The sequence below is a fragment of the Notolepis coatsorum genome (genome assembly GCF_963971535.1).
Source record: "Notolepis coatsorum genome assembly, chromosome: 5".
NCBI lineage: Eukaryota > Metazoa > Chordata > Actinopteri > Aulopiformes > Paralepididae > Notolepis > Notolepis coatsorum.
Window position 1 is genome coordinate 94,463,987 of NC_140169.1, and position 27,827 is coordinate 94,491,813.

Consider the following 27,827-nt stretch of genomic DNA (forward strand, 5'->3'; position numbering starts at 1 on the left):
CTGAGTGGCGCAGTGGGCAAGGCGCTCGCCACTAACGCAGGAGATGCTGGTATCGAGCCCAGCTCTCTGCGTTGCTACCGGCTTGGCCGGTCGTCATACTAACACAATTGGCAGTGTTAGGGGTGGGAAAGCTGGTGGGTGGGGATTGGACGTTGTGGACAGCGACTCCTACAGGTCAGGAAGTATCGGGGGCAGCGTGAGCCTCCCACGCGTTACTCCTCGCCACTGAGAGATCGCGCTGTTCAGGTGAAAAGATGCGACAGCTGCCTCAGCGTGTACCGGAGGGGATACGTGATGCAAGTTTTCAAGTTTCTTTAATAGTTGTCATACAGAAGTACAGAATACTTTTGTACAAAATGCTTCTTACTGTTGCGCTCCAGAGACTGTGCATGACAAGATAAGTATGAAATAAAAACATAGTAAAAATTAGAAGAAAAAAAAAGAGGTCACAGTGTTCAGTTTAGACATATGTACAATGTTCGTAGACGTAGTTACCATACAATATACAATACTGTGCAGTGTACTAATATACAATACTATATAGTGCAAGGCATAAATGGACGAGGTGCAGTTTAGGTACAATTCACAGTAGGTGTACGAGTTGTAGTGCAAATCCTTTATCAATAAATATAAAGTGTAAGTGTGTTTGTGTGATCTAAGTGTGGAGAGTGGGTGCTGCAGTGTGTTGTTTGTTTGAGTGAGTGTGTGTGTGCGTGTGGGTGTGTGTGCTGTGTGCATTTGATGGTTGTTGCATAGTGATTATTGTTCGTTTAGCGATTATTGTTCGTTTAGCAGCCTGATGGCCTGGGGATAGAAGCTCCTTCTGAGTCTTTCTGTGCTCGCCATAAGACTCCGGTATCGCTTGCCTGACGGCAGCAGTTCAAAGAGGCAGTTGTTCGGGTGGCTCGAGTCCTTAATAATTCTCTTAGCCTTCCCCTTGCACCGCTTGTTGTAAATGTTCTGGAGGGTGGGAAGCCCCCCTCTAATTGTGCGTTCGGCTGAACGTGTCACTCTTTGTAGTCTGCTACAGTCTTGTGCAGTGCTATTCCCAAACCAGGAGGTGATGTTGCCGGTCAGGATGCTCTCTATTGTACATGAGTAGAAGTTCCTAAGGATCTTCTGGCTGACTTGGAACTTCCTTAGGCGCCTGAGGAAGTAGAGGCGTTGTCGTGCCTTCTTCACAACACTGTCAATGTGTGTGGTCCATGACAAGTCCTCGGATATGTGGGCTCCGAGGTACTTGAAACTGTTCACTCTCTCAACTGGTGCCCCGTCGATGCTGAGGGGGCTGTAGTCCTTGACCCCCGACCTCCTGAAGTCCACAATCATCTCTTTTGTTTTGCTGACGTTCAGGGAGAGGCAGTTCTCCTGACACCACTGTGACAGGTTCTCTACCTCTTCCAGGTAGGCCCTTTCGTCGTTGGCAGAGATCAGGCCCACCACTACTGTGTCATCAGCAAATTTGATGATGGTGTTGTTGTTCCGCTGTGCTACGCAGTCATGTGTGTACAGGGAGTAGAGGAGGGGGCTCAGAACACAGCCCTGGGGGGCCCCTATGTTGAGCGTGATGGATGAGGAGGTGCAGTTGCCGGCTCTTACCACCTGGGCTTACCACCAAGGCTTGGTCCTCACTGCAGCCGACCAGTGGGAGGCATAGTCTAGCAACGTTCGAGACAGGGGAGGGGAGAATTGGCGAGGCGAAATTGGGATGGGAGAAAAATAGAAAATAAGGAGAAAAAGTGGACCCAAAAAGAAAGTCCTTGAAATTCAAATCGATCAGTTTTCTTCATCCATGATAAAATGGTTCTGAATCTAGAAATTGAATTTATTTATTTAAAGTGCAACTAATAGTTGGAAATTGGTTTTTAACGGCATTTAAAAGTGAATTGTATCATTTAAAAAATAGTGCTTGGAAAACTACTTGAAAGTCCTTGAGTTTCTTTTTGCAATGTCTGGAAACCCTGAGTTCTACACGTTTCGATTCACAAACACCATTTCTGTCCTTGTACATACTTTTGCAATGGTCTCTTGATAGTTGATTTTGGAGGTTCTGTGAAGCAGGTTTGTATGTATGAGTGATTGAGTGTGCATGCAGTCTGTAGCAGTGTTGTAGTGCTCTAGTCCAGGACTCTGACTCCAGTCCATGATGTTTTTGTGTTTCACTAAGAGTGAATCTTCTAGGGCTGAGTCTGACCTTTGAAGCTTTTTTTGGCAATCGAAGCTTCGGGCCGAGCTTTGATTTTAATTCGAAGCTTCGGAAATTAGAAAAATAAAATTATCTTATGTTGTGGGACTTGTACAGCACTTTGGTAAACGTTGTTGTTTTTAAATGTGCTCTATAAATAAAGTGGATTGGATTAATTAATTATGTAGCCCCTTTTGTGACACTGACGCAGCCAACAAGGTTTCACTCTGCTGCCCTGCCTGGGTGCAGTGGGGCTGCTCTCACAGCCAACGACATGACATTACATAATTATGTTGCAACCTTCGTCTATCAAGCAAACAATTATATAAATATTTATATGTAGTTGATAGAGACAAAGGCAGAATTCGACTTAATTAAGCACGTTTTATTAAGACATATTTTTATATGGGTCGGGACACTTTAAAAAAGCAGCACAATGAACACAAATCTGTCCGACATAGTCTTAAATAACAAGCGGCATTGCTTCGCTTCTTCGTCGACATGTCTGCTGCACATGTCCTTGTTGTTTTCAACACAGATAATCTCCACGTGCTTGTTGTAGAGAGGTGGAGTCGAGGCGCCGCTTACTTTCGTTTCATTGGAATGGAGGCGGGAAGGCGCTTCCATGATGTTTTTGTGTTTCACGAAGAGTGAATCTTCCATGATGTTTTTGTGTTTCACTAAGAGTGAATCTTCCATGATGTTTTTGTCTTTCACTAAGAGTGAATCTTCCATGATGTTTTTGTGTTTCACTAAGAGTGAATCTTCCATGATGTTTTTGTGTTTCACTAAGAGTGAATCTTCCATGATGTTTTTGTGTTTCACTAAGAGTGAATCTTCCATGATGTTTTTGTGTTTCACTAAGAGTGAGCTTCTTGTTCCCAGGAGGATGTTTGTGTACGGCAGCCCTCTGACCAAAGACGAAATTGCCTTTTCTGACCCGACGCCTGATGGCAAGCAGTTGGCCACCAAGTACTGCAACACGTCCACCTTTCTGGTCTACAACTTTGTTAGTTGAAGAAACCCAGATGTTCTGATGGTGTTTTAGATACCGAGTTTTAACAGGGTATCTACGTTTGTTAAATGGCTGTTGTAGCTGCTGCTGCTGTTGTATTCTTTCTTTATTGTTAATAAAGATTTGTATAATTTTCTTTTTTTTTAGATGAAAGGTTCTATAGATAACATTCAGCCACTAGATGTCGCACTAAAACACCAGCATGTAATTTATCCAATCGGGTGCATTTCCACTTGGAAATGGGAAGTAGGGAGGGGATATGGGATATGTAAACAACATTCATTTTGGACCCATAACAAGCAATACTTTTATTCCACACCTTTCTAAAAGCTATGTGAATGTATTTTTTTTTTAATGATTTCACTACATACAAATGTTATCTATAGCACCTTTTAAATGGTTAGTTCTGATTTCTTGAGCCCTAGTCCTATATTTATTACTTACCAATGATGATATTGATTTGAGGAACAGCATGGACTGTGCGGAGAAAGGATTCTTCCACAAATATCAACTATCCCTTTAAATGTTTTTTGGTGGTGGGGATTATGACCCCTCTGTAGCCCTGACCCTGGTTAACTGTTAACTTGGCCTTAAAGTGTTTTTTTTCAACCCTGACCATGGTTAACTTAACTTGACCTTAAAGTGTTTTTTCTCAGTTTGACGCCAAGCAGTTACTGCCTTTTCTCTTCGTAGGGCAGAGTTGTCTGATTCAGTGTTAATGTTTTCCATGCAAAACTGGTTTAATGAAGTTATTAAATTTTCTTTTTCAATAAATTGTATTGATGTTTTCAACCATTTAAACATATACTGTATATCAACAGATACACATGTAAACAAACGAATGATACAAAAATTAAACTATACAAAAAGGAGGTGTTTGGGAGTAAAACATTTTTGTAGTCCACCTATTGTCCGTTTCGTAAGTCGGTTGTCCTTTCCATGTTCTTTGTCGCTGCCTAGTCAACTAAATCAGTCACTTCGTCACCTAAATAATGTCCATTTCTCCCACTTCCGGCTGTGCTTCTTGTAGTCTCAAAACAATGTCGGTTTTTCTATCCTGTAGATTTCCTCTACTCTTGTTTCTGGGTAGTAGGGGCATCCACTTTACCCCATTTCCTTGTGATAGCTTCGTTTTTTGTGCTATTTTGTGGACTCACTGAATGTTTGCAGTTTTTATACCCAAATTAGCTTTATTCTATAATTGTGTTCTCGGGTCTGAAACAGGAAATGTACCTTTTTATAATCAAAGCATTCCCCTGGGTGATCTTGGTGTCATCTATGATGTAACCTGAGGTACACTAGGACCCAGGAGTTCTCTGGCCAGGTACTGCTAGCCTTGAAAAGGAAGTCCCGTGAGACTTTGACCAAACTCACGTTTGTTCTCGTCAGCTGGCATTTTAGTGTTTTTATTTAAAGTGTCAGATCTTGGGAATACAAAAACCTCTGTTGTACGCCTGTTCTTTTATTAGAAACCCTGTGTGGTCTGGGAACTCGGAACATAAATGTGTAACAATGAATGTTTCTATATATTCAACCATCTATAACATCATTCACAATTCAGTGTCAATGGAGCAGCTTCAGACAGACTATACTTGATGTCACAAATTTGAATTTTAGCACTCTAGTTTTGGGAGAGTGGTTCATGTTCACTAATTATTTTAGAGTCTAAAAGAATTAGTGAACATGAACCACTCTCCCAAAACTAGAGTGCTAAAATTCAAATTTGTGACATCAAGTATAAAATTTTGACGATAGGAATAACATGTATTAATTCCTAAATTTTGTGTTGGGATCTGTGTTTTTGAAATATTAATTGTATATCCAGAAAGGTGTCTATATGTTTCTAGAAGCTACAGGATGTGATTTATTCTGTTGTTCAAGGTAGATAATGACTTAAGTTCTTTGTTTTGAACCACTGCTTGTGCCAAAAACAAATGTGTGTGATGGACGATGTCGATGTTCACATCTATTTGAATACTCTGACTCACTGGTCAGTCGGGAAACTAGTTCAGTGGGGAGGGGTTCTGAGGGACATAGCGTCAAATTTGAAATGTCCAGATTGCACGTGTTTTCTGCATCGATACTTACTAGTATAGTACTTGTTTTTTTCTTTTGTGCTTGATCAAAATATGTAAGATTCTTCTGTTACCATCATGTGTTTGACATCCTAATATATATCCCCTTTGATCCTCTATTTGTTATAAAAGTAGTCAATCGTTGAGAAATAATATATTTCATGATGTACATTTAGAATTTAAATCAAACGGAACAATCAAATATACCTGCATAAATTTTTTTTTTATCTATATGTAATATTACTAATTTCTTGAATGTTCCTTTGAGGACATTTTCTATTTGTTCGATACAATATATAAATCTGGAGTAAAATCTGCAAACTTTGTGAATAATTGAAATCCAATGAATTCAGAAATGCTCCAATTTCTTCATCTGCGGATATGGGTTGTGTATATAATTCCTCGCATCTCTGAAATATTTTCTCTATATCCTCTGGTATAGTGTTGCTTGAAAGTATGTGAACCCCTTTGGAATAATCAGTTTTTCAAATATTTCACACATTCATCTTTATTATATCTTCATCTAAGATAGATTTTCTGATAGCCATTTAGTTAATTTAGCTCTATGAGGTTAGTGGCTCGAGTGCTCAAGACAAACCGTTGCAGACGACGACGCAATTCCCTCCAGGGATTAAGGACGTTTTAATCTCATCCACACAACCAAGAAGGTAAAATAAATTGGGAAGGCTTTTATTCTCACAATATAATCTCACAAGTTTAAAACATCACATTTCTATTAATCTAGTATATTATCCATATACCGGTACATAAAAAAAATTGCATACAGACAAGACGACTTGAAGATAAATTAATTATGAAGGTAAACACATTCATTTATATAAGAAATAATATTAACAGGAGAGCACAGGAAAATGGACAGGAACACAACATCAGAAACCATTACATACATGAGTTATTGAAAGTGACATCAGATCCAGTATATAGACGTGACCGAGGCTAGGAACACTTCAGCATGGGTAGTAAAGAGACTCCACACTGACGTCACCGGTGATCCCTGGTGTAGAAAATAAGTCAGGTTTAATCTGCCAAAAGCTATTTCTATCTTTGTAATGAAATAAAGAAAACAACAGTGAATAGAAAACATTTTTAAAACAGGAATCTACATTATAAAATTAAATTATCCATGTAGATAAAACACTGAACACAAGTTCAGCTGTGAGAACAAGTCATTGTTCTCTTTCTTCCAACATGGCTGCCTGCCTGCCTGGAAGCGTGAATATTAAAGGCAACCAACTTGTGTTCGGCTTTTCTCTGATTGGCCGCGCCCCCACGCGCAGGCAAGCGCAGTCGTCCCACGTCCCAAATGAAATCCAAGGAGCGCAAGCGAGCGGCAGCGCGGGCAACCAACTTGTGTACCATGGGCTGCTGTTCCAACGCACTTGTGTTGGGCTGCTGTTTCACTCGTGTATAAACGAAATGCGCTGAACTAGAAAGCGTAACGTTATTATGTTTCGCGTTTTTAACAACCAACTACCAGATTCACTCGTGTATAAACAAAGCCCATACAGTTATGAAATGCGCTGAACTAGAAAGCGTAACGTTATTATGTTTCGCGTTCCATTGATTAACGCCATTACCTGCTGTGCTGTAGGAAGCAGAGGTACAGTAAGTTACAGTAGGTGTAGGTTACATGTTTAATCAAAGCCCATACAATTTTTTAGATGAATGATTGTGGATATAATATAGAAAACACATCATTATGATATTGTCAGAGGGAGAGGCATGACTTTGCGACAGCCATATTAGACACTCACTGTACATCAGTGTGGAACTGTAACGTTATATGTTATTTCGCCCGTGGAGGCTGCTGAGCCTGAAGCGCCAGCGGGGCGACGCAGTGGTTTATCCCCGGCTTTCGTGCGCCGCCGCCGGCTTGATACAGCTTCAGCAGCAGCAGCGGCGGTGCTCTGTTGTAGGAAGCCCTTCAATGACAGCGGCGTGCTCTCATATTTTGCGAATGCATAAACTATATCTTAAATTATGGCTATGTGTCTAATATGGCTGTCGCTTATCAATGACTTCGCGACAGCCATATTAGACACATCGCCATAATTTAAGATATCGTTTATGCATTCGCAAATATGAGAGCTCTGTCATTGAAGTGGGTGGTGGCAGCATTACTAACAGTAGCGATTTTTATTGTTTTGTCATGACCAAACATAATCCCAACATAGATAGGAGGTGTACTGTATGTCAAATGTCGGTCATGTGGTGGAAGAGTTTAGTACAGTCACACAACAGAACACAGCTGTAGTACAGTCACACAACAGAACACCGCTGGTTCGACCAGCGCTCCTGCCGCGTCTCTCTTGCCGCAAGGGCGTGTGCTAGTGGATTGATTGATTGGCCGTGTGGCCAATCAGAGAAACGCTGAACGAAAAGCTGAACACAAGTTGGTTGCCTTTAATATTCACGCTGCCTGCGAACCATTGGTAACCACTTTCAAAATAAAATAAAAAAAAAGATTTGGGCAGTGGTAGAGTAGGTAAAACACTGGAACAGCACGGTATGACTGTTCCACTGCGACTAATAATCAAATTATAAAAAAGTTATTGATGTATTTCTCATGGAGGACAAAAACACCCTGGGTTTTAAGCTAGGCTAGTGGGTCTGTATCCGCTTCCATTCGTTTGTGCTAAGCTAGGCTAGCTTGCGTGTTTCTTTAACAGACATTTATTTAAGTGGGAGATCTTCGAGGTTGGCACGTTAATCTCACAAGTGTGACACGTCAGAGAGTCAGTCGGAGTCGATAACGATGACTTCACTGTGCTGTGCGGTCTCCGCGGCCGCGTGGCTCTCCAGGGCGTGGACTATCTGCGCGGCCGAGGGACGTCTGGCGGGGTCCTCCTCCGTACACAGACAGAACAGCTCCACCATCCTCTGGTAGCCGGCGCCCAAGGCGTCCGTGTCCAGGGCAGGCCGTGTCCCCAGCCTCTCGTAGTAGGAGTCCTCGTCAAAACTCTCCTCCATGGACTCATCTGACGAGAGGTGCAAGAGGGACAGAGGTTTATATTACACATCTACCAAAGCGACTCAAGCTGGACTGTGCACTTAGGGGGGTGTAACGGATCGCAGTTGATCCATGAGCCGTTTTTATTCTTTAAGACTCATCACCTTCATCTTCCTCATCATCCTCCTCCTCATCCAGCGCCTCTAGGTGAGGCATGGAGAGGGTCATCATCTCCCACAGTGTCAGCCCGTACGCAAAGATGTCCGCCTTGTCCGTGATCTCTCCCCCTTCCTCCAGAGCCTCTTTTGGCTTCCAGGGCTCTGTGCCAATGTACCGCGCCTCAGGGTCCGCTACTGGAGGGAGGGAGAGGGGAGAGGAAGATAAAGCAAGTGAGGAAAGGAGGGTGAGCGAGGAATGGTGGATGATGGGGAGAGAGGGAGGAACAGGTGTGTAGAAGGGGAGAGAGGGATAAAAAAAAACATCAATCTTAAATCAAGACGTTAGTCATTGGATTAAACAACGGAAGCATTTATTTTGTTTGTTCCAACAAAGATTAGATTAAAATGTATTGTCATTATGCAGCACAAGTACAGTATAGCAAAAAGAAGTTGGCATCTAACCAGTAACCAGAGTGCAAAGGTAACAGTAAAGTGCATTAACAATACACAATGTACAGGTGATTAAACTGGAGTATATATAAATGAGTACTAGTAAGTAATAATGCTAATAAGATGTATGTATATGAGTGTTATAGCATCATGTACAGTGATACAGGTATAAAAACACTATGTTAAGTCATCATACTGGCCAGCGGCTAGCAGTATATTGCTATGTAATGTTGCTAGCTGCGCTAAGGTTAGTTGGTTACTGGTGCGGTACGGACGTTAGTGTTGCCAAAGGCGGGAGGGTAATGGCTAGAAGGCATCCACGTTACAGCAGTCTCTGCTCTGTCCGCATTGCATTATGAACGCCTCACATGACGTAACACAATGTCACATTAACCACATGACGTCACGTGATATCATGTGACCTCTGCCAGCTTCTTGAAACTCCACCATTCGTTTGTTTAAATCTATTTGAAATTAACCAAAAATAGACCCAGAGTCTTCATTCCAATAATAGGCCATTTTTACATGCCATCGCAGGGTAAACATGGGTGTAGTCAATAACATTAATTAGGGTTCCTTTCCACTTGGGTTCCGTTACAGAAACAAACCCAGCTTCCCTATTATTTGAAGAAAGAGGATTGTTGAAGAAGTCTGTCAGTTTTGGATTATGGTGAGTTGTAGAAATGCTACCCCTTCCACTCATTTACCCCTAGAAACGTCTATCATTCTGCTCTTAGATTCATTACTGGCAATAGTTACGGCAATCATACGGCATCTTTTATGACACGGTTGGTTGGTCTTCTCTATCAGAGGCGAAATAGGCATTGGCATCTGTTTATCTTTAAGATTGGAATTATGGACCTTATCTGACCCGCTCAAATGATTGGCTTACACTTAAAATCCCACAAGTTCAGTCTGCCTTTTGTTTTGATGAACCAGCTTCCTGGTATAATTTTCAACTCACACTAAAAATCAACACCCCACTATCACATGGACAATTTAAGAACATGATCACAAACCTCCCTACCTCAGTGTAACTGTTTTTAATATAAAACATGATCACAAACCTCCCTCCCTCAGTGTGTAACTGTTTTTAATTTAAGAACATGATCACAAACCTCCCTACCTCAGTGTGTAACTGTTTTTAATTTAAGAACATGATCACAAACCTCCCTCCCTCAGTGTGTAACTGTTTTTAATTTAAGAACATGATCACAAACCTCCCTACCTCAGTATGTAACTGTTTTTAATTTAAGAACATGATCACAAACCTCTCTACCTCAGTGTGTAACTGTTTTTAATTTAAGAACATGATCACAAACCTCCCTACCTCAGTGTGTAACTGTTTTTAATTTAAGAACATGATCACTAACCTCCCTACCTCAGTGTGTAACCGTTTTTAATCTTCTCAAAAACCTGTGTTTTTGTCCTATTCATGCAAATGTTTTTCCCCCCTTTTATATGTATTCTAAACTGTTTGTATTTGTAATCTCGACGGCATTGCAAATTAGGGTAAATCCTCAATGTCCTTTATGTGAATAAATAAATGTTTCAGTGTGTCAGAACCATTCCAGACCATTAAGAAAGGAGACAGCGCAACTGTCGCAACAAAGTCCTGATGAGACAAATGCTTCGTGTGTCTTGTCCTTGTATGGTTGGGAATCAATTATTTATTTTTTTATCCACTTTTTCTCCTTATTTTCTATTTTTTCTCCCATCCCAATTTCGTATCGTCAATTCTCCCCTCCCCTGTCTTGAACGTTGCTAGACTATGCCTCCCACTGGTCAGCTGTAGTGAGGATAGAAGCCTTCCATCACGTGTCCCCTCCGGTCAACGAGGAGGCAACCTGTCGCATCTTTTCACCAGACAGCGCGGACTCTCAGTGGCGAGGAGTAACGCGTGGGAGGCTCACGCTGCCCCCGATACTTCCGGTCTCTGCTGTACAGGCGTCACCCAACCGACCTGTAGGAGTCGCTGTCCACAACGTCCAATCCCCACCCATCGACTTTCCACCTGCTACCTCCGCCAATTGAGACAGTATGACGACTGGCCCAAGCCGCAGGCAATGCCGACTCGGGGAGTCGAGACTGGAGTCTCTTGCATTGGTGACGAACGCAATCTCCGCTACGCCACCCAGCCGCGTGGTTGGGAATCAAATTGAAGATAACGTAGATATACATTTTAGCCACAGCCCATCCGTTTTCATTTAACTGGGAAAAGTCTGTATGCAACATTATTGTGTATATAACATGGTTAGTCTATACTCTATATGAATCAATACGCCCACTCCCTCGCTGTGTGAACACTGCAAACAATTATCTGCTTGTGTTCAGACATGGGCGTAGTCTGTCATTACGCAGACTTGGGCGCTGGGAAGGTAAACTCTGTGCGGAATAACTCAAATGTTTGTGTTCGGACATACAGCCACTCCGATTAATGTGCGGTTAACCCCAACCCCACCCAACCTCCTCCAATGTACAGTTTTTACGTCAAATGTATATACCGGTACTCCCTTTTCTGGACTCTTTTTGTATCACAAACAGTACTGTATTTGCAAATCTGGTATGTCATAAATGTATAGATGTAGCAGTACTGTCTATCTATCTGTATGTCATGTATGTCATATGTAACTGAGGGGTACAATTCCCTGACTGTATTACTAGATATGATACTTACTACCACTACCTTTGTACTTAATATTCGGCCACCCAGTACACGGCATAAATATATTATGATGAACACTGTCACGTAGATGAAACGGATCCAACACAAATGTACGAATTAGAAATAGGTCTTTATTTCTACACAGCGATGGTGTGTAGAGCAAGCACTTAATCAAATCAATCACATTTATGAATGGGAATTAGTATGCACTTTTATGGCAAGAGTATTCGTCGGTATATCAATAGAGAATGTCCAATCTCTGAAGGCGCAGGTGGTACATATACGACCTGGAATAGTTTAAGGAATAACAGCAATGATACTTTAATGATTATATACTGGACACACTAGGGGGGGGTTAATCCGGTCGCTTGTAAGCCGACAGGAGTAGGAAGGGGGGGGGGGGGTAGAATCCGGCTGCCTCATCCGGCCAAGGGTATCCCAGGTGAACCCACTGTAGTGCCGTTCAATGCGCCGGCGATCCTTGGACCACAGATGAAAGCAGGTGGACTCTTTGTGGGCCGGCTCTCTCCGGTCCACGGGGGAGAGACGTGAAGCGACCTCGTCTTGCAGAGCGTCTCCTCACCTTGCGTCCTCTCCAGGGGGGGGGGGTTCCAACACACGGCAGTGTCGGGGGTCTTTATCCATGGAATAATCAAAGTATACAAAGCATAATCCGTGCCTGGGAAGGCGGGCTGTCGTCGGTAGAATAATCCGGTATACAGGTCCACTCGCTCGTCGGCTCTGGGGCTCCTCGGGTGCAGCTTCACGTGGGGTCAACCACCCTGGATAAGCAGCCAGTTCTCTGCCCGAAACGATGGGGTACTGACTACGGTAGTATTCTCACCGCACGAAGCACTATATATTAACAGACTATTATTAGCTTAATAGACTACGTCCAACTCGACGATATAGTGCCAAATATGACTATTCAAATATTAATATACACGATGTCTCAATACCGATGGTAGGCGAACTTGGCCTTACTCCCACACGTGGCGTCGCGGGGAGGCTTTACGTCTGTGACTCTATTGGAGGGTAAGAAACTGGACTGAAAAGAAAGTCCTACTTTAGTAGCGCAGTATATATACGCACTATGAACAAATAGTCCCATTAGTGGTGCGGTAGTCAGATTCCTACGCGGAACTAGGACTTGTTCGTACATGTGGAGCGGTACGTTTGAACTGGGTCTGAGGGGTATGGCAGCCTGGCACCAAGGTCTCGACCAATAGTAGAATGGAGACTATTATGGGATGTTCAGTAGGCTAGAATGGATATTCAATGCATATTGTACAAGGAATATACAAGGGATATCAAGGAATATTAGAGAATATACAAATACAATTAAATATATATATATAAATAAATATATATATTCGGTTTAATCTGGCCCTTCACAACAGCCACCCCCTGATTGGTCCCAGACCTAATCAGTTAAACAGAGACAGATTAATCGCGTTGTCTATTTACACATAAGGGTTTGCTGTAGGGGTCAGTCAACTTCACAAAGTCATAGGGTTATAGGGTCATGGTCATCATCGATTGTGTCTGGGAGTCGGGGCAGCTCTATGAGCCTCGCCACGGGACGGGTGTAAGTGCGACCCTGGACGAGCACTTCAGCTGCTCGGACCTTGCCGTCGGCACCGGTGATCACTTTGCTTACGCGGCCGGCCGGCCACATAGCTCTGGGCAGTGATTGATCAATAATCATGACGACTGTTCCTTCTGTCAAATTGTCTCTCTGGGCTCGCTGCAGTAGAAGCAATTCTGCTTCCTCGTAGTTAGCTGCTGACATATCAGCGGGGGACTTGCACTCCGGGTGGTACCGCAGGAATGTTCTTTGTTGTGCACTCTCTATGGACGTGCAATCGTCTATGTTAGGGTCGGTGGAGGCTACGGTGCTCAATCCACAGAACACAGACTTCTTATTTTCCACCTCCTCTGGACTTGCTTCCCTCGGGATAGGCATGGGCCACTGTCCTTCCGGGAGTCTTAGGAATGCGGGGCCGTCACTGTAGACATTGCGACGGGTGAGGTCATCCAGGGGCATCCCCCGGGTGATGACGTCAGCTGGGTTCTGTTTTGTATCAACGTAGCGCCACTCTGTTTCTCCGGTTAACTCTTCGGTTAAGTCTTGAATCTCGGTGACTCTGACTCCCACGAAGACTTTGTACTTGCATGAGTCCGATTTGATCCAGGCGAGTACCGTCGTGGAATCTGACCACAGGATTGTTCTAGACACCGGTATGGTGAGCTCACGTTGGATGAGCGTGGCTAGGTACGCTCCGGCTAGGGCTGCGCAGAGCTCTAGACGTGGGATAGATTGTTGCTTGCGTGGGGCTATTCTCGAGCGGGCGAGGACAAATGCTGTGTAGATCTCTCCCCCCTTCTCTTGGGCCCGCAAGTAGGCTACTGATCCGTATGCGACCTCTGAGGCCTCACTGAAGACGTGTAAGTCCATTTTACATGTCTCTGGCCTCACCGTGGGTGGGAAGTAGCTTCGGCGCATATTAACGCCTGGGAGTGAGTGGAGCTCCATCTCCCACTCTCTCCAGGTGGATGCAAGGTGTGCGGGAATGGGGTCGTCCCAGCCCTGGTCCTTGTCCCACAATGCTCGTACAATCATTTTTGCCCTGGTGGTGTACGGTAGAATACATCCTAGCGGGTCATATTGTCGGGCGAGTGTTGTGTACACACTCCGTCTGGTGGTCGGCGCCGCCGCCGGCCTTCCCTGCTCCTTAGTCAGGGGCTTGTGTCTGTAGTGAAGCGAATCTGTTTTGAATCGCCACACCAATCCCAGGGTCATCTCCTGGGCTTCTCCCGGGATTGTAGCCATCCAGGTCTCGCTGCTGGCTGCCTTGTCCTCGGAGGAGAGGCTGCGCAGTACTTGCGGATCGCTGCTGGCCCACTGCCTGAGATCAAAGCCGCCTTTGATCAATGAGGCGCGGAGTTTAATCAGGAGAGCCTCGGCTTCTTCCTGGGTTGAAAGGCTTTGTAGACAGTTGTCTACGTAGAAGCTGTTCTTTACGCTGTGTCGGACCTCTTCGTCCGCTGCTGGGTCCTCTGCTACATGTTTCTGTAGTGCAAATGTAGCACAGCAGGGGCTGCACGTCGTTCCGAAGGGGAGGACTTCCCATTGGTAGATGGCTGGGTGCTCATCTCCTGGCTTCTCTCTCCATAGGAACCGTAACAGGGGCTTGTCCGCCTCTACTAATCTCACCTGCAGGAACATTCCTTTAATGTCCCCGCTGATGGCCACCTTTTCCTGGCGGAAGCGGAGTAGAACGCCGAGTAGGGAGGGGCCGAGTGTGGGACCGGGCAGTAACTCTTTATTCAGATTTTGGGATCCGATCTGGTAGCTGCAGTTAAATACTATGCGGTCTTTACCGTTGTGATGGACCTTGTGGTGAGGCACGTACCACGATTCAGTGGTCTGGTCAGCCTCTTTAATGTCCATCTTTGTGACGTGTCCCGCTGTGATGAGCTTCTCAATCTCAGCGCGGTATACACTCTCTTGGGCGGGGTTCTTGGCTAAGCGCCGCTCCGTGTTCAGCAGGTACCGTTCTGTGGCGTCTGTCTTGGCGTGGAAAGTAGGCATTCCTTCTCGCCGCAGGAGTGGCGTGGCGTATCTCAACACGCCGTTGACCGGGACTCTCTTGGTCCCTGTCTCGAGGAGGTGAATGGCGTAAATGTCATCTTTAGAGCGAATGTCTTTCTTTCCGTTCTTAAAGGGCATTTGTTCCAAGGTCCATAGCCGCTCTACGTGTTGCAGGAGTGCGGTTTCTCCCTCTGTGACTCGGGAGTGGAGACATCTAGTGGCTGTACTTCGGTTGAGAGATTTGGCGAGCGGGCCTTGGAGAGTCCATCCCAAACGGGTCTCGACTGCTGCAGGACAGCCTCGGGGTCCGGTATGAACCCGGTCTGTCGGGACAATGAGGTCTGCATGGTCGGAGCCTATCAACAGGGTCGGCATAGCATTGTCTATGAGCGGGATCGGTAACTTGCGCAGATGTGCATATTTCTCCATCAGCTTGGCGACGGGGTATGTGTACCGCGACAGTCCTATTTCTTGGCTGGTGAAAGCGTCTGTAATCTGGTACCGTCGCTCAGGCTGGCCGCTTGCTGCGATAGAGAATGAGACATTCTCGCCCTTTATCGTCTTCAAATCTCGTCTTATTGTCCGAATTGTCATTTGGGTTTCGCTTCCCCGCAGCCCTAGCTGGGCCGCAGCGGAGGCGAGCAGAAGGGTCTTCTCTGACCCGTCATCGAGGACGGCGTAAGTGTCCAGGACTTTATTCTGGTAGCTTAGTGTCACACGCACTACTTTTAGGAGTACTCGGGCTCCACTGCTGCTGGCGGGATCGATGTACATGACGCTCGCTTTGCGGCTGGATGGTGCGGGTGAAGGGCGCAGTCTGTTACTGTCGTGAAGTATGTCCAGATGGGCTCCATCGCACTTGGTGCACCTTTTCTTTAAGCGGCATTCGGCTGCCATGTGTGAGCGCGCACAGCGAAAACAGCGCTTGTTGGACTTTATCCATTGACTTGCTTCCTCCGCGTTCAGCTTGGGGAAGGAGTCACATTGCGCTAGCCAGTGTTCTTTCTCACAGTAGGGGCACACCATCTTCCACTTCTCCGTTCTGGAGGGGGTACTGTGGCTCCTGCTGCTCGGTACTGACTCCGATTGGTGCATCACAGTCACCGATCTTCTTCCATCATTTAGTCGTCTGGTTCCTTCTCTGGAGCCAGGGGTGCTCCGTCCGAATGTATCTAGCCGTAGGCTGCTGACTTCTCTCGCCAGGAAGTCTGCTAGATCGAGGAGGTTCGGTTCGGGGCCATTCGGGTCTCGGTGGTCCCTCTGTCGCCTAAAACGCTCCTGTCGAGCGGGCGGCAGCTTCTCCAAGATCCTTTCCACATTTGAGTTGGCGTAAAGTTCATGCCTCCCCTTCTCTCTCTGCGCTCCCAACATCCCTACCAGGGACTGCACTCTGATGGACAGGTCGTCCAGTGCTCGATTGTCTATTGCTGGGGGTAAGCGGTCGATGTGTCGGATCTCCTGGATCACGTAATCCCATATGCGCCCATACCTCTGGTCCAATGCTACCAGCGCTGCTGTGTATGGGGTGGTGGAAGTCGCGTAGGCGAGCGCTATATTATGTGCGCGGGGCACCTTTAAGTGCTTCAGTAGGATGGCGTATTTATGGCGTTCATCCAATACATCCACCAACATGGTCTCCAGACACATGCGGAGTTCCGTATACTGGGCCCGGTTCTCTTGGGTGAAGTCGGGTACCATAGGCGGGCCAATGTATGACGCTGACTGTGGATACATCGGCGAGCGTTGGGGGAGAGGCCTCCTAGGCGAGTCTCCTCCCGCTCCTTGGTATGGGCTGGTACCGGCAGTGTACCATGGCCCGCTTGTCCAGGTGCTGTTCCTCGGTGCGGGTCGTGCGTCGTGCTCACCCGTGTATAGAGTCGGGGGTCTGTAGCACAGCTCCGCGGGAGTATAGCCTGGGCTGTACCGGACCTCCTGGTCCGGTAGAGTACTGTGCTGTCGTCGGGCGTGGTTCTCCTCCTCTTCCTCTTCGTCTTCAGTTAGGTCATCCAGTGCTTGTAGTCTCTGGTTTAGCCTCTCCACAGGATATGCTGCTCCTTCCCGGTTGCTAGGTCTCGCTTGGACCGGTGGGGGGAGGTGGTCTGTGGGGGGTATAGACCTCGTCTGTTGGTCAAGTTCAGGGTTGTTTACTCGGCTAGGGGATGCCGCCCTGGAGGTGTGTCTAGACGAGTTCCTGGAGCCTCTGTCCGTCTGATCAGCTGTTCTATTAGTTGCGCTTGCTGTCTGTCGCGCTCTGCGTCCCGTAGAGCACCAGCAGCTGCTCGCTGGCTGTCTGCTCGGTCTCGGGCCACATTCTCTTCTCTCTGAATGCGTCTTAGTTCTAGACGTATATGCTCTTCTTCGCTCCGCTGCTGGATCTGCAGTCGGTCGCGTTCAGCAGCGGCGTTCAGGCTGATGAGGAAGGCCTGCTGTAGGGTCCTCTCTGCCTCGCTGGGAGAAGGCGGTTGTATAGGGGAGCCTTCCCTCGGGGTACTCCTTGCGGAGCCTTGGAGCTCTATCTCCACGGTGCTCTCCCCGTCTTCTTCCGTGCCGAGTTCTCTCTCGGTAGCGTTGTATTCCTCCCGGGACTCATCGGGGACTACTTCTTCAGTACTGGCGGGGTGTGAAGTCATGTCTGGTTCCCACTGGTCCCCACCGTGAACTTGGTCAGTTACATTAGAGCCCGTAGGGGCCTCTATGGTCGGGGTAGTCTGGGCGTTGGGGTTAGACATACTTTTACTTTCTAGTTTTACCGCGTTCACCGCTAGTAGAAGACTAGGTTGTTGACTGACAGCGTAAGCCTCTAAGTACTGAGGGAGCCGTCGTTCGCGCTGCGGGCGTTGGTTAGGAGGATCGTTTCGTGGAGTGTTCATCATAGGCCATTTCAATATTAATAACACTATATTAATATTACACTAATTACCCTCCGGCTCGAAGGACCAATTTTAACTGAGGGGTACAATTCCCTGACTGTATTACTAGATATGATACTTACTACCACTACCTTTGTACTTAATATTCGGCCACCCAGTACACGGCATAAATATATTATGATGAACACTGTCACGTAGATGAAACGGATCCAACACAAATGTACGAATTAGAAATAGGTCTTTATTTCTACACAGCGATGGTGTGTAGAGCAAGCACTTAATCAAATCAATCACATTTATGAATGGGAATTAGTATGCACTTTTATGGCAAGAGTATTCGTCGGTATATCAATAGAGAATGTCCAATCTCTGAAGGCGCAGGTGGTACATATACGACCTGGAATAGTTTAAGGAATAACAGCAATGATACTTTAATGATTATATACTGGACACACTAGGGGGGGGTTAATCCGGTCGCTTGTAAGCCGACAGGAGTAGGAAGGGGGGGGGGGTAGAATCCGGCTGCCTCATCCGGCCAAGGGTATCCCAGGTGAACCCACTGTAGTGCCGTTCAATGCGCCGGCGATCCTTGGACCACAGATGAAAGCAGGTGGACTCTTTGTGGGCCGGCTCTCTCCGGTCCACGGGGGAGAGACGTGAAGCGACCTCGTCTTGCAGAGCGTCTCCTCACCTTGCGTCCTCTCCAGGGGGGGGGGGTTCCAACACACGGCAGTGTCGGGGGTCTTTATCCATGGAATAATTAAAGTATACAAAGCATAATCCGTGCCTGGGAAGGCGGGCTGTCGTCGGTAGAATAATCCGGTATACAGGTCCACTCGCTCGTCGGCTCTGGGGCTCCTCGGGTGCAGCTTCACGTGGGGTCAACCACCCTGGATAAGCAGCCAGTTCTCTGCCCGAAACGATGGGGTACTGACTACGGTAGTATTCTCACCGCACGAAGCACTATATATTAACAGACTATTATTAGCTTAATAGACTACGTCCAACTCGACGATATAGTGCCAAATATGACTATTCAAATATTAATATACACGATGTCTCAATACCGATGGTAGGCGAACTTGGCCTTACTCCCACACGTGGCGTCGCGGGGAGGCTTTACGTCTGTGACTCTATTGGAGGGTAAGAAACTGGACTGAAAAGAAAGTCCTACTTTAGTAGCGCAGTATATATACGCACTATGAACAAATAGTCCCATTAGTGGTGCGGTAGTCAGATTCCTACGCGGAACTAGGACTTGTTCGTACATGTGGAGCGGTACGTTTGAACTGGGTCTGAGGGGTATGGCAGCCTGGCACCAAGGTCTCGACCAATAGTAGAATGGAGACTATTATGGGATGTTCAGTAGGCTAGAATGGATATTCAATGCATATTGTACAAGGAATATACAAGGGATATCAAGGAATATTAGAGAATATACAAATACAATTAAATATATATATATAAATAAATATATATATTCGGTTTAATCTGGCCCTTCACAACATCATATATGTTCTGATGAATTGAAAATGGGGGACCCTGATGTAAACAAGACGAAAGTCTTTCTCTGGTCTGCATCCCATTAACAATTGTGTGTATTGAGCTGTACTGTATTGTACCCATTCTGCAATCTGTTAATAAAGTTTTCAATCAATCAATCAATCAAAGGTCAGGAGTCCAGTGCATGTCTGAAAGGGACTATAAAGTGGCGAGGAACAAGACATGGGACAGCAGCTGCACTCTGAGAACATGAGAATATGTATGGTGACAGAGTTGGGTGTTCAGCCACTGTGGTCTGAAAACACAAACATTGCTTTAAAAACGTGCTATAGATAACATTTAGCCACAAGATGTTGCAATCAGGTGCATTTCACGTGAGGACATTGGAAGTAGGGAGGAGATACATGCTTGCAAACAACAACATTAATTTTGGACCCACAAAAAACATTTAAATGATCAATTAATTTAAAAGCAATACATCTATTCTGCACATTTTAAAAAGCTATGTGGGTGTATTTATTATATATTCTTTTAATTATTACTCTACATAAAATAGTATCTATAGCACAGAAGCCAAGCCCCTGTGAGATTTCCAGTTCAGCAAAGAATTTAATTAACAAAAACAAAACATAAAAAAAAACAAGTGTACATGTACAGTATGTCATGATAGACAGCTCTCTCTACCTTTCATGTTCTCATCCAGCTGGAGGGACACGCCCACATCACAGATCTTGATGGCCTCAAAGTCTCCCTTGATGACGACGTTGGGAGACTTCATGTCGGCGTGGAGCAGCTTCTTCTCACTGTGAAGGTACTGGAGAGAGGATGACAACAAACTTCTTGTTATTATGAAGGTACTGGAGAGAGGAGGACAACAAACTACTTGTTATTATGAAGGTACTGGAGAGAGGATGACAACAAACTTCTTGTTATTATGAAGGTACTGGAGAGAGGATGACAACAAACTACTTGTTATTATGAAGGCACTGGAGAGAGGATGACAACAAACTACTTGTTATTATGAAGGCACTGGAGAGACAAACTACAATAAAACATTAAAACTACTTCTACTTCATTGTGATGGTACCACAAACTTTAAACCACATTAGTATTATGACCGTTTCACGGGTTGTATGTAAACAATAGTCAGAGCGCGCTCTACTGGACTAACTGTGATGACACCTTTTCTAAATTACCCCCAAGCTTTTTTCTCTGCATTATGTTCTGTAAAAGAAAAATAAATAATAATATCGGCCAACACCGATAAGTTCTGCAATAGGCCAATATTGGCCGATTAATGGGTCAGGCTCTAGTGACCACCAACCTGTAGGCCGCGGGCCACGTGCAACGCCACCTTCTCAATGACCTGAGGGGGGAAGGCTCTAGTGACCACCAACCTGCAGGCCGCGGGCCACGTGCAACGCCACCTTCTCAATGACTCGAGGGGGGAAGGCCTTGAGCCGGTCTTCTCTCCTCTTCTCGATCAGGTCGTTGAGGGACTGCTCTCCACCGTACTCCATGGCCAGGCACTTGGAGCCATCTCTGGCCACGGTGAAGGCCCGAAACCCTGCCAGTTACAACACAGTGCAGATGGTGAATTAAGAATAAAAAGTGACCGAGTGAATTCAAATGGAATCACCGTCAGGGTGATACTTCACAAAGAATCATTATTTTAAAAGCCCTATCCACAATTCAAAAGGTAAACAAAAAGGTTTCTGCACCACAATAAAATACCGTAAATGGAAAATAGGGTGGAGACATACTTAGTTGTTTGACTGGTGATACACAGTAAATACACCTTTTTAGTAAATGTTGTGGCTGTAAAAGGTTTGTTCACACTGTAAGCACTACAGTAAAATAATGTGCTAACTATGGCCCTCATTCTCGAACGTGTTCATAAGTACCTTTGTAAATATCTTAATTTCGTACCAACGAAAATCCTCCTCCGGATTCCTGAACGTGTGAAACGGTCTCTGTAACACTAGCACAGCCAACAAAGGGTCAAATGACCCCAGGCATTTTCAATAAATGTATCCTCGTCACTCGGTCATGCTCCAGCTCTGTCACTCAATGACTTTTCCTAAAAGTACCTGTTTTATCTGGCACGGTTTCTGAAATTTCTAAATGACTTCAGGAAAGTTTTATTAGAACGTTATTCCACATATATATGGAATATATATGTGGAAAGTCACAGCACTTTGCGAGCGTCTAGCGCAGGGGTGGCCAACCCATGGCTTGTGAGCCGCATGTGGCTCCTTGCCTGTCAATGTGTGGCTCTTCCATCCAAAAAATAAAAATAAAAAATTATAATATTTTTATTTATTATTATTATTATTATTATTATTATTATTATTATTATTATTATTATTATTATTATTATTATTATTATTATTATTTATATTTTTTTTGTCACTCAAACCTGTGGTAAACCTCATATTTTTATATTAAGAGGTAATTATATAGTTTACACTGTTTATTTTTCTCATATAAGCTGTGGGGTCATCTGACCCCTTGCGGCGGGAATCAGTGACATTTTCTCCATGGCTGTTCTAGTGGTAACTGGCCAAAATCTTCACAGCTGGGTTCCCATGAATGAAATAAGTCACTCATTCTTAGACCCGGTCCACACGAGTACGGATATTTTGCTAAACACACATTTTCCTCTACGTCTGGGCCTTTCATCCACATGTCAACGTCATTTTCGGAAAAGAAAGCGGGAGATTTTCGAAAACGCATTTTAAAGTGAAGATTTCTTTAAATATCCATTTCAGTAGATCCGTGTAGCCACGTTAAACGTATCCTCTAGAACATGACATATTAGAATGACATCTCATTTAGTAATATCAATTACTGCGATTGGCTCTTGACAAGCTTGTAGTAGTAGTTGTCAGTATTGACAGTAGGACTTACTACTATAATACCTAATAAAACAAGTCATTAGAATAATAGAAGCCTACTTTGCTGGAACGATTAATTTTGCACGTATACAGTACATGTGTGTGTGTGCTCGTGCGCTGAGGCTGCCTCACTAAGCCGCTTCTCCACACATTTATTTAGTTCTAGCAATAAGACTATAAACCAACAATAATATCATAGAGAAGAAGACAGTATATGGCATATTAATACAGTATATTCCATTATACAGTAGCTATATGCGCGGCGTTCGGTTTAGTTCTTATTTATTTCGTTTGCAGTGTGTGTAATGCTCACGATGCCTCATTGAGTCAGGATCATGAATGCAAGACGTAATTGTTAATGATACAAATATTGTCGTATTTATTATCATTATAATTATTTTATTCCACGGATGTCAAGTCAAGTCAGCTTTATTTATATAGCACGTTTACAATTACTAAAAGCCAACCAAAGTGTAGTAAAAAGTATAGTACACTAATAAACAAGAGCAAGGTGCAATATAAAAAGAGACAAGAAGTAATAAAATAGATAAAAAGTCCAGAGTAATTTACAGGTGGCAGGCTAACTCTGGTCAAAGGCCAGGGAGAAAAAGTGCATTTTAAGCAGCGGTTTAAAGGCCTCTAGGCTCTGGGCAGATCTAATGGGGGGGGGGGGGGGGGGCTGTTCCAGAGCCGAGGGGCTGCAGCAGTGAAGGCTCTGTCTCCCCTGGTTTTGAGCCTGGTCCTGGGCACCTCCAGCAGCAGCTAGTCAGCAGACCTTAAGGCTCTGGATGGGGTGTGGTGGCGCAGGAGCTCAGCGAGGTACAATTGAGCCAGCCCATTCAGAGCTTTAAAAACAGTCGGCAGTCATTTAAAATCAATACGGAAACGGACGGGGAGCCAGTGGAGTGAAGCCAGGACTGGTGTAATGTGGTCACGCTTTTTGGTACCAGTGAGAAGACGGGCAGCCGCATTTTGGACCAATTGTAGGCGACGGAGCAGCGACTGGTCAATGCCAACATACAGCGCATTGCAATAGTCTAGCCGAGTTGAAATGAAGGCATGGATTACCCTCTCCAGATCACTCTGGGAGATAGGCTTTGGTCTTAGCCAGGAGTCTGAGGTGGGTTTTAACCACCACCAAGCTAACCTGTTTATCAAATTTAAAAGCACTGTCGAAGATTACTCCAAAGTTTCTGAAGTCTGTAGTATCGGCAATCCCCAATGACTTGTCCCAGAGAAAGCTGTTGAAAACAGGGCGCACACCGGTCTGTCGTAAATCCTACAACAAATTTACAATAAGAAGCCGTTCGAGAATGCCGAATAAGTACGTAAATCGAGTTACGAAGGAATTCCTTGGTAACTTTTACATATGTCTGTTCGAGAATGAGGATCAATGTAAATGACTATTGATGGTCCCATACCAAAACACAACAACTATGAAACCAATCAAAGCATAGTCCTGATTACCGATGATGTTTGGGTGCTTCAGTCCCTTCAGGATGTCTGCCTCCTCATTGAGTCTCTCCTGGTAAACGCTCACATCCTTGAGGCCACATCTACTGTTGACCTTCTTTATCGCCCAGGGAGACTTGTTCAGCTTACCCACCCTGGAAGAATGGATCCATGTAATGATAAGAGGCCTTGCACAGAATGTTGTGTCGTTTCTCCCCCCCCCCCCCCCCCCCCCCCCCCCCAACATGGCCACCTGCCATTTCTTCAAACATTGGTAACCACTTTAGGAAGAAAATGCCTAATTTCTGTGTAGTGGTAGAGTAGGTAAAGTGTGGTAAAAGCGTGATATTAATGTTCCATTGTGACATCTTTACAAAATAAGAAATTCCGGCGTCATAGTAGCATGGGGGAGGGGAGGTGCAAGTATGGACAGGGTAATAGAAGACAGACATAAATATAGGCAATACAATTAAATCTGTATATTAAATATGAGAAAAATAAACAAGTGTAAACAATATGATTAACAATATGATATACTGTACGTCATACATATAGATATAGTCCTTGCAGGTTTTAGTGGTTAAGAGTCAGACACACTTAGTGGTCAGACATTCCTAATAGTTCTCGATCCAGTGGTAGGATCAAATGATTACCTTTTTGTTGATATATTTCTCATACCTTTATAGATTCTGTATCAATGTGCAAAATTCAATAATCGATTTTCTTAGTCCAGGTAGAATGCAACAGTTACAATACAGAATCAAAACATTTTAATAAAAAAAGGACATTCATGAAGTTTATAGACATTTTAAACTGTATCGACGATTGTACTTCCCTCGTTCTCTTCCCAGAGTCTCTCGTTTCCCCCCAGTTTGTCGTCTAAACCAGTCGTTCTATTTATACCTGCATTACTGTACATAATAATACTATAACACTATACATGCATCAGATTATCATTATTACTCAGTAGTAGTATTAATTTATATATACTCCAGTTTAATCACCTGTACATTGTATATTGCAATACTGTTACACATTTGACATTAGACATTTCCTGTCAGTGTGTGTCACCCATTTCGCATGTCTGTGCATGACAATTAAATACTTCTCCTTCTTATCATGCAATAAGATACAAATACATCAAATGCAATACTCGACTTAGTTTCCACACCTAAGATTTTCCATACCTAAGCAGGTACTGTGATATACACTGATTCATCACTGTATAAAAACTGTCGGCAGAATGCTTACATTGTTTGAAAAGTTTGTTTTGTTAGCTCATCATGTTAAGTCAAGCAATTACTTTCCAACACTGGCCTTCACCGAGCGTTCAGATCATTGTGAAAAGTTACATTGATCTGTTTTTAGTCCTGCCTATTTCCCCAGTCAGGATATCTCCTCTTTTCCCTACCTGGATATTTAATATTGCGCTTATGAATCTCCAAGTGACCTAAAACTAAGAGGTAATGACTATTTCTGGGCAACGATAGTCTTCAGCATGATTTATTCCTTGTGTTTTGTCCTAAAGTTGTAGTTTATGAACAGTTATAGTTCAGAACAAACATCTAAATTAATGATAGGATAATCAATTAAAGAAAACGGACAAAAAATTGGAATCAAGTAACTTCAAACTAAAGTGTTTTATGACCATCTAACTGGGAAGACTCAGGGTTTAAACTGTGTGAGTCAATACTTGTATTGTTATTATTACCTGCATTGCTTTTACCATTTTCTTATTCTTTGCATTGCTTTTATTCTGTCTATTTCATGCACATTTTATTTTTATGTCTATTTTTACTGCTGTGGAGCACTTTGGGCTGCAATTCTTGTATGAAAGATGCTATACAAATAAAGTGTATTATTATTATAATCCGTTTATTCCCAGAGTTGTTTCCCCCCAAAAAAGAGGCGTGGCACGATACAAATTCAGTGCAGACGCCGTATATATTGCCGGTGTGGTGAATACAGGAATAAGTCTGGTGATGCGTGTTGCCTCGGCCTCACCTGTTCATGAGATAGACGTTCACTCCAGTCCCACAGCCGAGCTTCTTCATGAAAGGCGAGGCGGGGATGACGATGGGGGTCCCTCCACTGCTCCCCAAAGAAGACTGAAGACTCCTCACCCGGTTGGGTCGGGGGGTGACGAACGAGCCGCCTTCATCACGTTTAGCAGGAGTATTCATCCTTTCTGAAGAGCGGAGATAAACCAATGAATTCAACTGGCAGTTAGGATCCTCAGCGCTCCAACGGCAAGCTGCTGCTGCTGCTGCTGCTGCTGAGCAGTCTATAGCCAGGAAACGTTTTGAGGTTCTTCCGCATCACAGCTATTCAATTTCCATAACATACCATCATTTCCAGTTTTCCGTTGTGTAGCAGAAGGAGAATTATGGTTTTCTTTTCGGTTCTGGACTCTGGTGATGTGGTCTAGGGGTTGGAATCACCACATGCCCCACAATACTGTAATACTACGATTATTTCCCCAATGAAAGGCTTTGTTAACATTGCAATCAAAATATTTATACCACAGCCTGGGTGAATACTTGATTCTGATTGGCTTTTCACGGCTGGAGTCTCACAGCTAAAAATGTATGCTTGTTTGGCTTGTAAACTTCTCCCATTGACAATGACAGAGAAAGCTAACGTTATGCTAGCAAGCCTTCTGTCACTAACCTTTCCTATGGTTAACAAACAGTGAGTATGATCCAGTTTAGAATTGCAGGCTCCCGTAGGTGCTCTTTATGAGCGGTTTTGAAAGTGGGTAGTGATTCACAATTTCACATTCCTTTACAGCTGTGGGTACTGGTAGGGCGTTCCACATTGATGTGGCATAATTGTGAAACGTGTTCAGTCCCTTGTTTGAGCCGATTCTAATCTGTGTTGGACATGATTTGTGGAGCTTCCTCTGGTGTTGTGATTGTGGTATTCACTGACCTTTGGGAAGTACCTCGACATGTACATGAGTACCTGTGTGGTGTAGTGTATCTTGTAGACCAGGCCCATTGCAAGTTGCTGTACTGTCGTCTACTCTAAGCCATCCTAGGTTGTCAAAGTGGGCAGGGGTGAGGTGGGTTCTAAGGGTAAGGTCAAGCAGTAGTCTGACCAGTTTGTTTAGTGATGTTTGTAATCTTGTTTTTAGCGCCTTTGAGGTACTTTGGTACCATGAGGTGCAAGCATAGTCGTATTACCCTTGAATGAGTGCTCCTGCCAGAGTTTTCAGGGTATTCTTGTTTACCAGAGAGGAGATCCGGTACAAGAATCTTGTTCGTTGGTTGACTTTTTTTTATTACATTGTTTGCCATTTTGTCACAGGAAAGATTTGCCTCTAGGATGGACCCCAGGTATGTAATTTCATCTTTCCATGTGACAATATTGCTAAGCACTATTACTCAGTAGTACTAATGTATACATTTGATATCCAGTTTAATCAGCTGTACTACATTGTATATTACTATTGCACTGTACTGTACCGACGGTTACATTTGCACTCTGGTTGGATGCCTGCCAACATTCTTTTCATCGTGTTGTATAATACATTTGAATCTAATCTAATCGTAGGTAGAACGCAGCTAGAATGCAGTCGCCTGTTGTAACTGAGTCCAAGTATTTTGGTAAATAAATTAAATGAGTTTACCCCTCTTCCTCGTCTTGTCTTTGTTGCAGTAGAAACTCCTGTAACTAACGAAAAACGCGCCCAGCTTTCAAAACTCTTGCTTCCTGTTCCGAATTCCGACTTGTCAGATAGTACAGGAGGCGCAGAGGGACAAACTGAACGGATGTCTTTTTCTATTTAGGAACTAACGGTGAAATGCGTTTGTAGACCAGCAGAGGGCAGTCGCGTTCATGACACCACCTCACAAGTAGAAATGTTCTATCAAAGAGGTTGTTATGTTACTTGGAGCTCCCACTCAGACGATATAAACATAAAACATAAAGGTTGGACATTTGTGTTTGGTAGATTATTTCCCTGTTGTAACTATGCTTCTTGGCAATA

General features: G+C 44.4%; 2 protein-coding genes across 3 annotated transcripts in view; one reads left to right on the top strand and one right to left on the bottom strand.

Annotated features, from left to right (window-relative positions):
• Positions 1 to 4,072, top strand: part of LOC311228834 (N-acetyltransferase ESCO2-like) — a 46,037-nt gene extending 41,965 nt beyond the window's left edge. For both annotated transcript variants that reach the window (XM_084314788.1, XM_084314789.1), the window contains exon 16: positions 3,071 to 4,072. In XM_084314788.1, coding sequence (XP_084170914.1) covers positions 3,071 to 3,203 — 133 coding nt within the window. In that variant the 3' untranslated portion in view covers positions 3,204 to 4,072. The remainder of the gene's footprint in view (positions 1 to 3,070) is intronic.
• A 1,872-nt stretch (positions 4,073 to 5,944) lies between these two features.
• pbk (PDZ binding kinase) lies at positions 5,945 to 27,560 on the bottom strand. The gene is made up of 7 exons (XM_084313979.1): positions 27,468 to 27,560; positions 25,841 to 26,024; positions 23,852 to 23,991; positions 20,885 to 21,054; positions 20,172 to 20,301; positions 8,411 to 8,599; positions 5,945 to 8,274 (listed from the first exon to the last, which is right to left on the bottom strand). The coding sequence occupies exons 2-7, from the start codon at positions 26,017 to 26,019 to the stop codon at positions 8,033 to 8,035; spliced, it is 1,050 nt and encodes a 349-aa protein (XP_084170105.1). The 5' UTR covers positions 26,020 to 26,024; positions 27,468 to 27,560; the 3' UTR covers positions 5,945 to 8,032.
• Positions 27,561 to 27,827: the final 267 nt, after the last annotated feature.

What these genes read in the sequence shown, in the direction of transcription:
- pbk (XM_084313979.1), bottom strand. Translation starts at nt 26,019, where the DNA reads ATGAATACTCCTGCTAAACGTGATGAAGGCGGCTCGTTCGTCACCCCC. An exon ending in AACGTCTATCTCATGAACAG is followed by an intron (nt 23,992 to 25,840) that starts GTGAGGCCGAGG and finishes CCATTCTTCCAG; the next exon opens with GGTGGGTAAGCTGAACAAGT. An exon ending in GGATGATGAGGAAGATGAAG is followed by an intron (nt 8,275 to 8,410) that starts GTGATGAGTCTT and finishes ACCTCTCGTCAG; the next exon opens with ATGAGTCCATGGAGGAGAGT.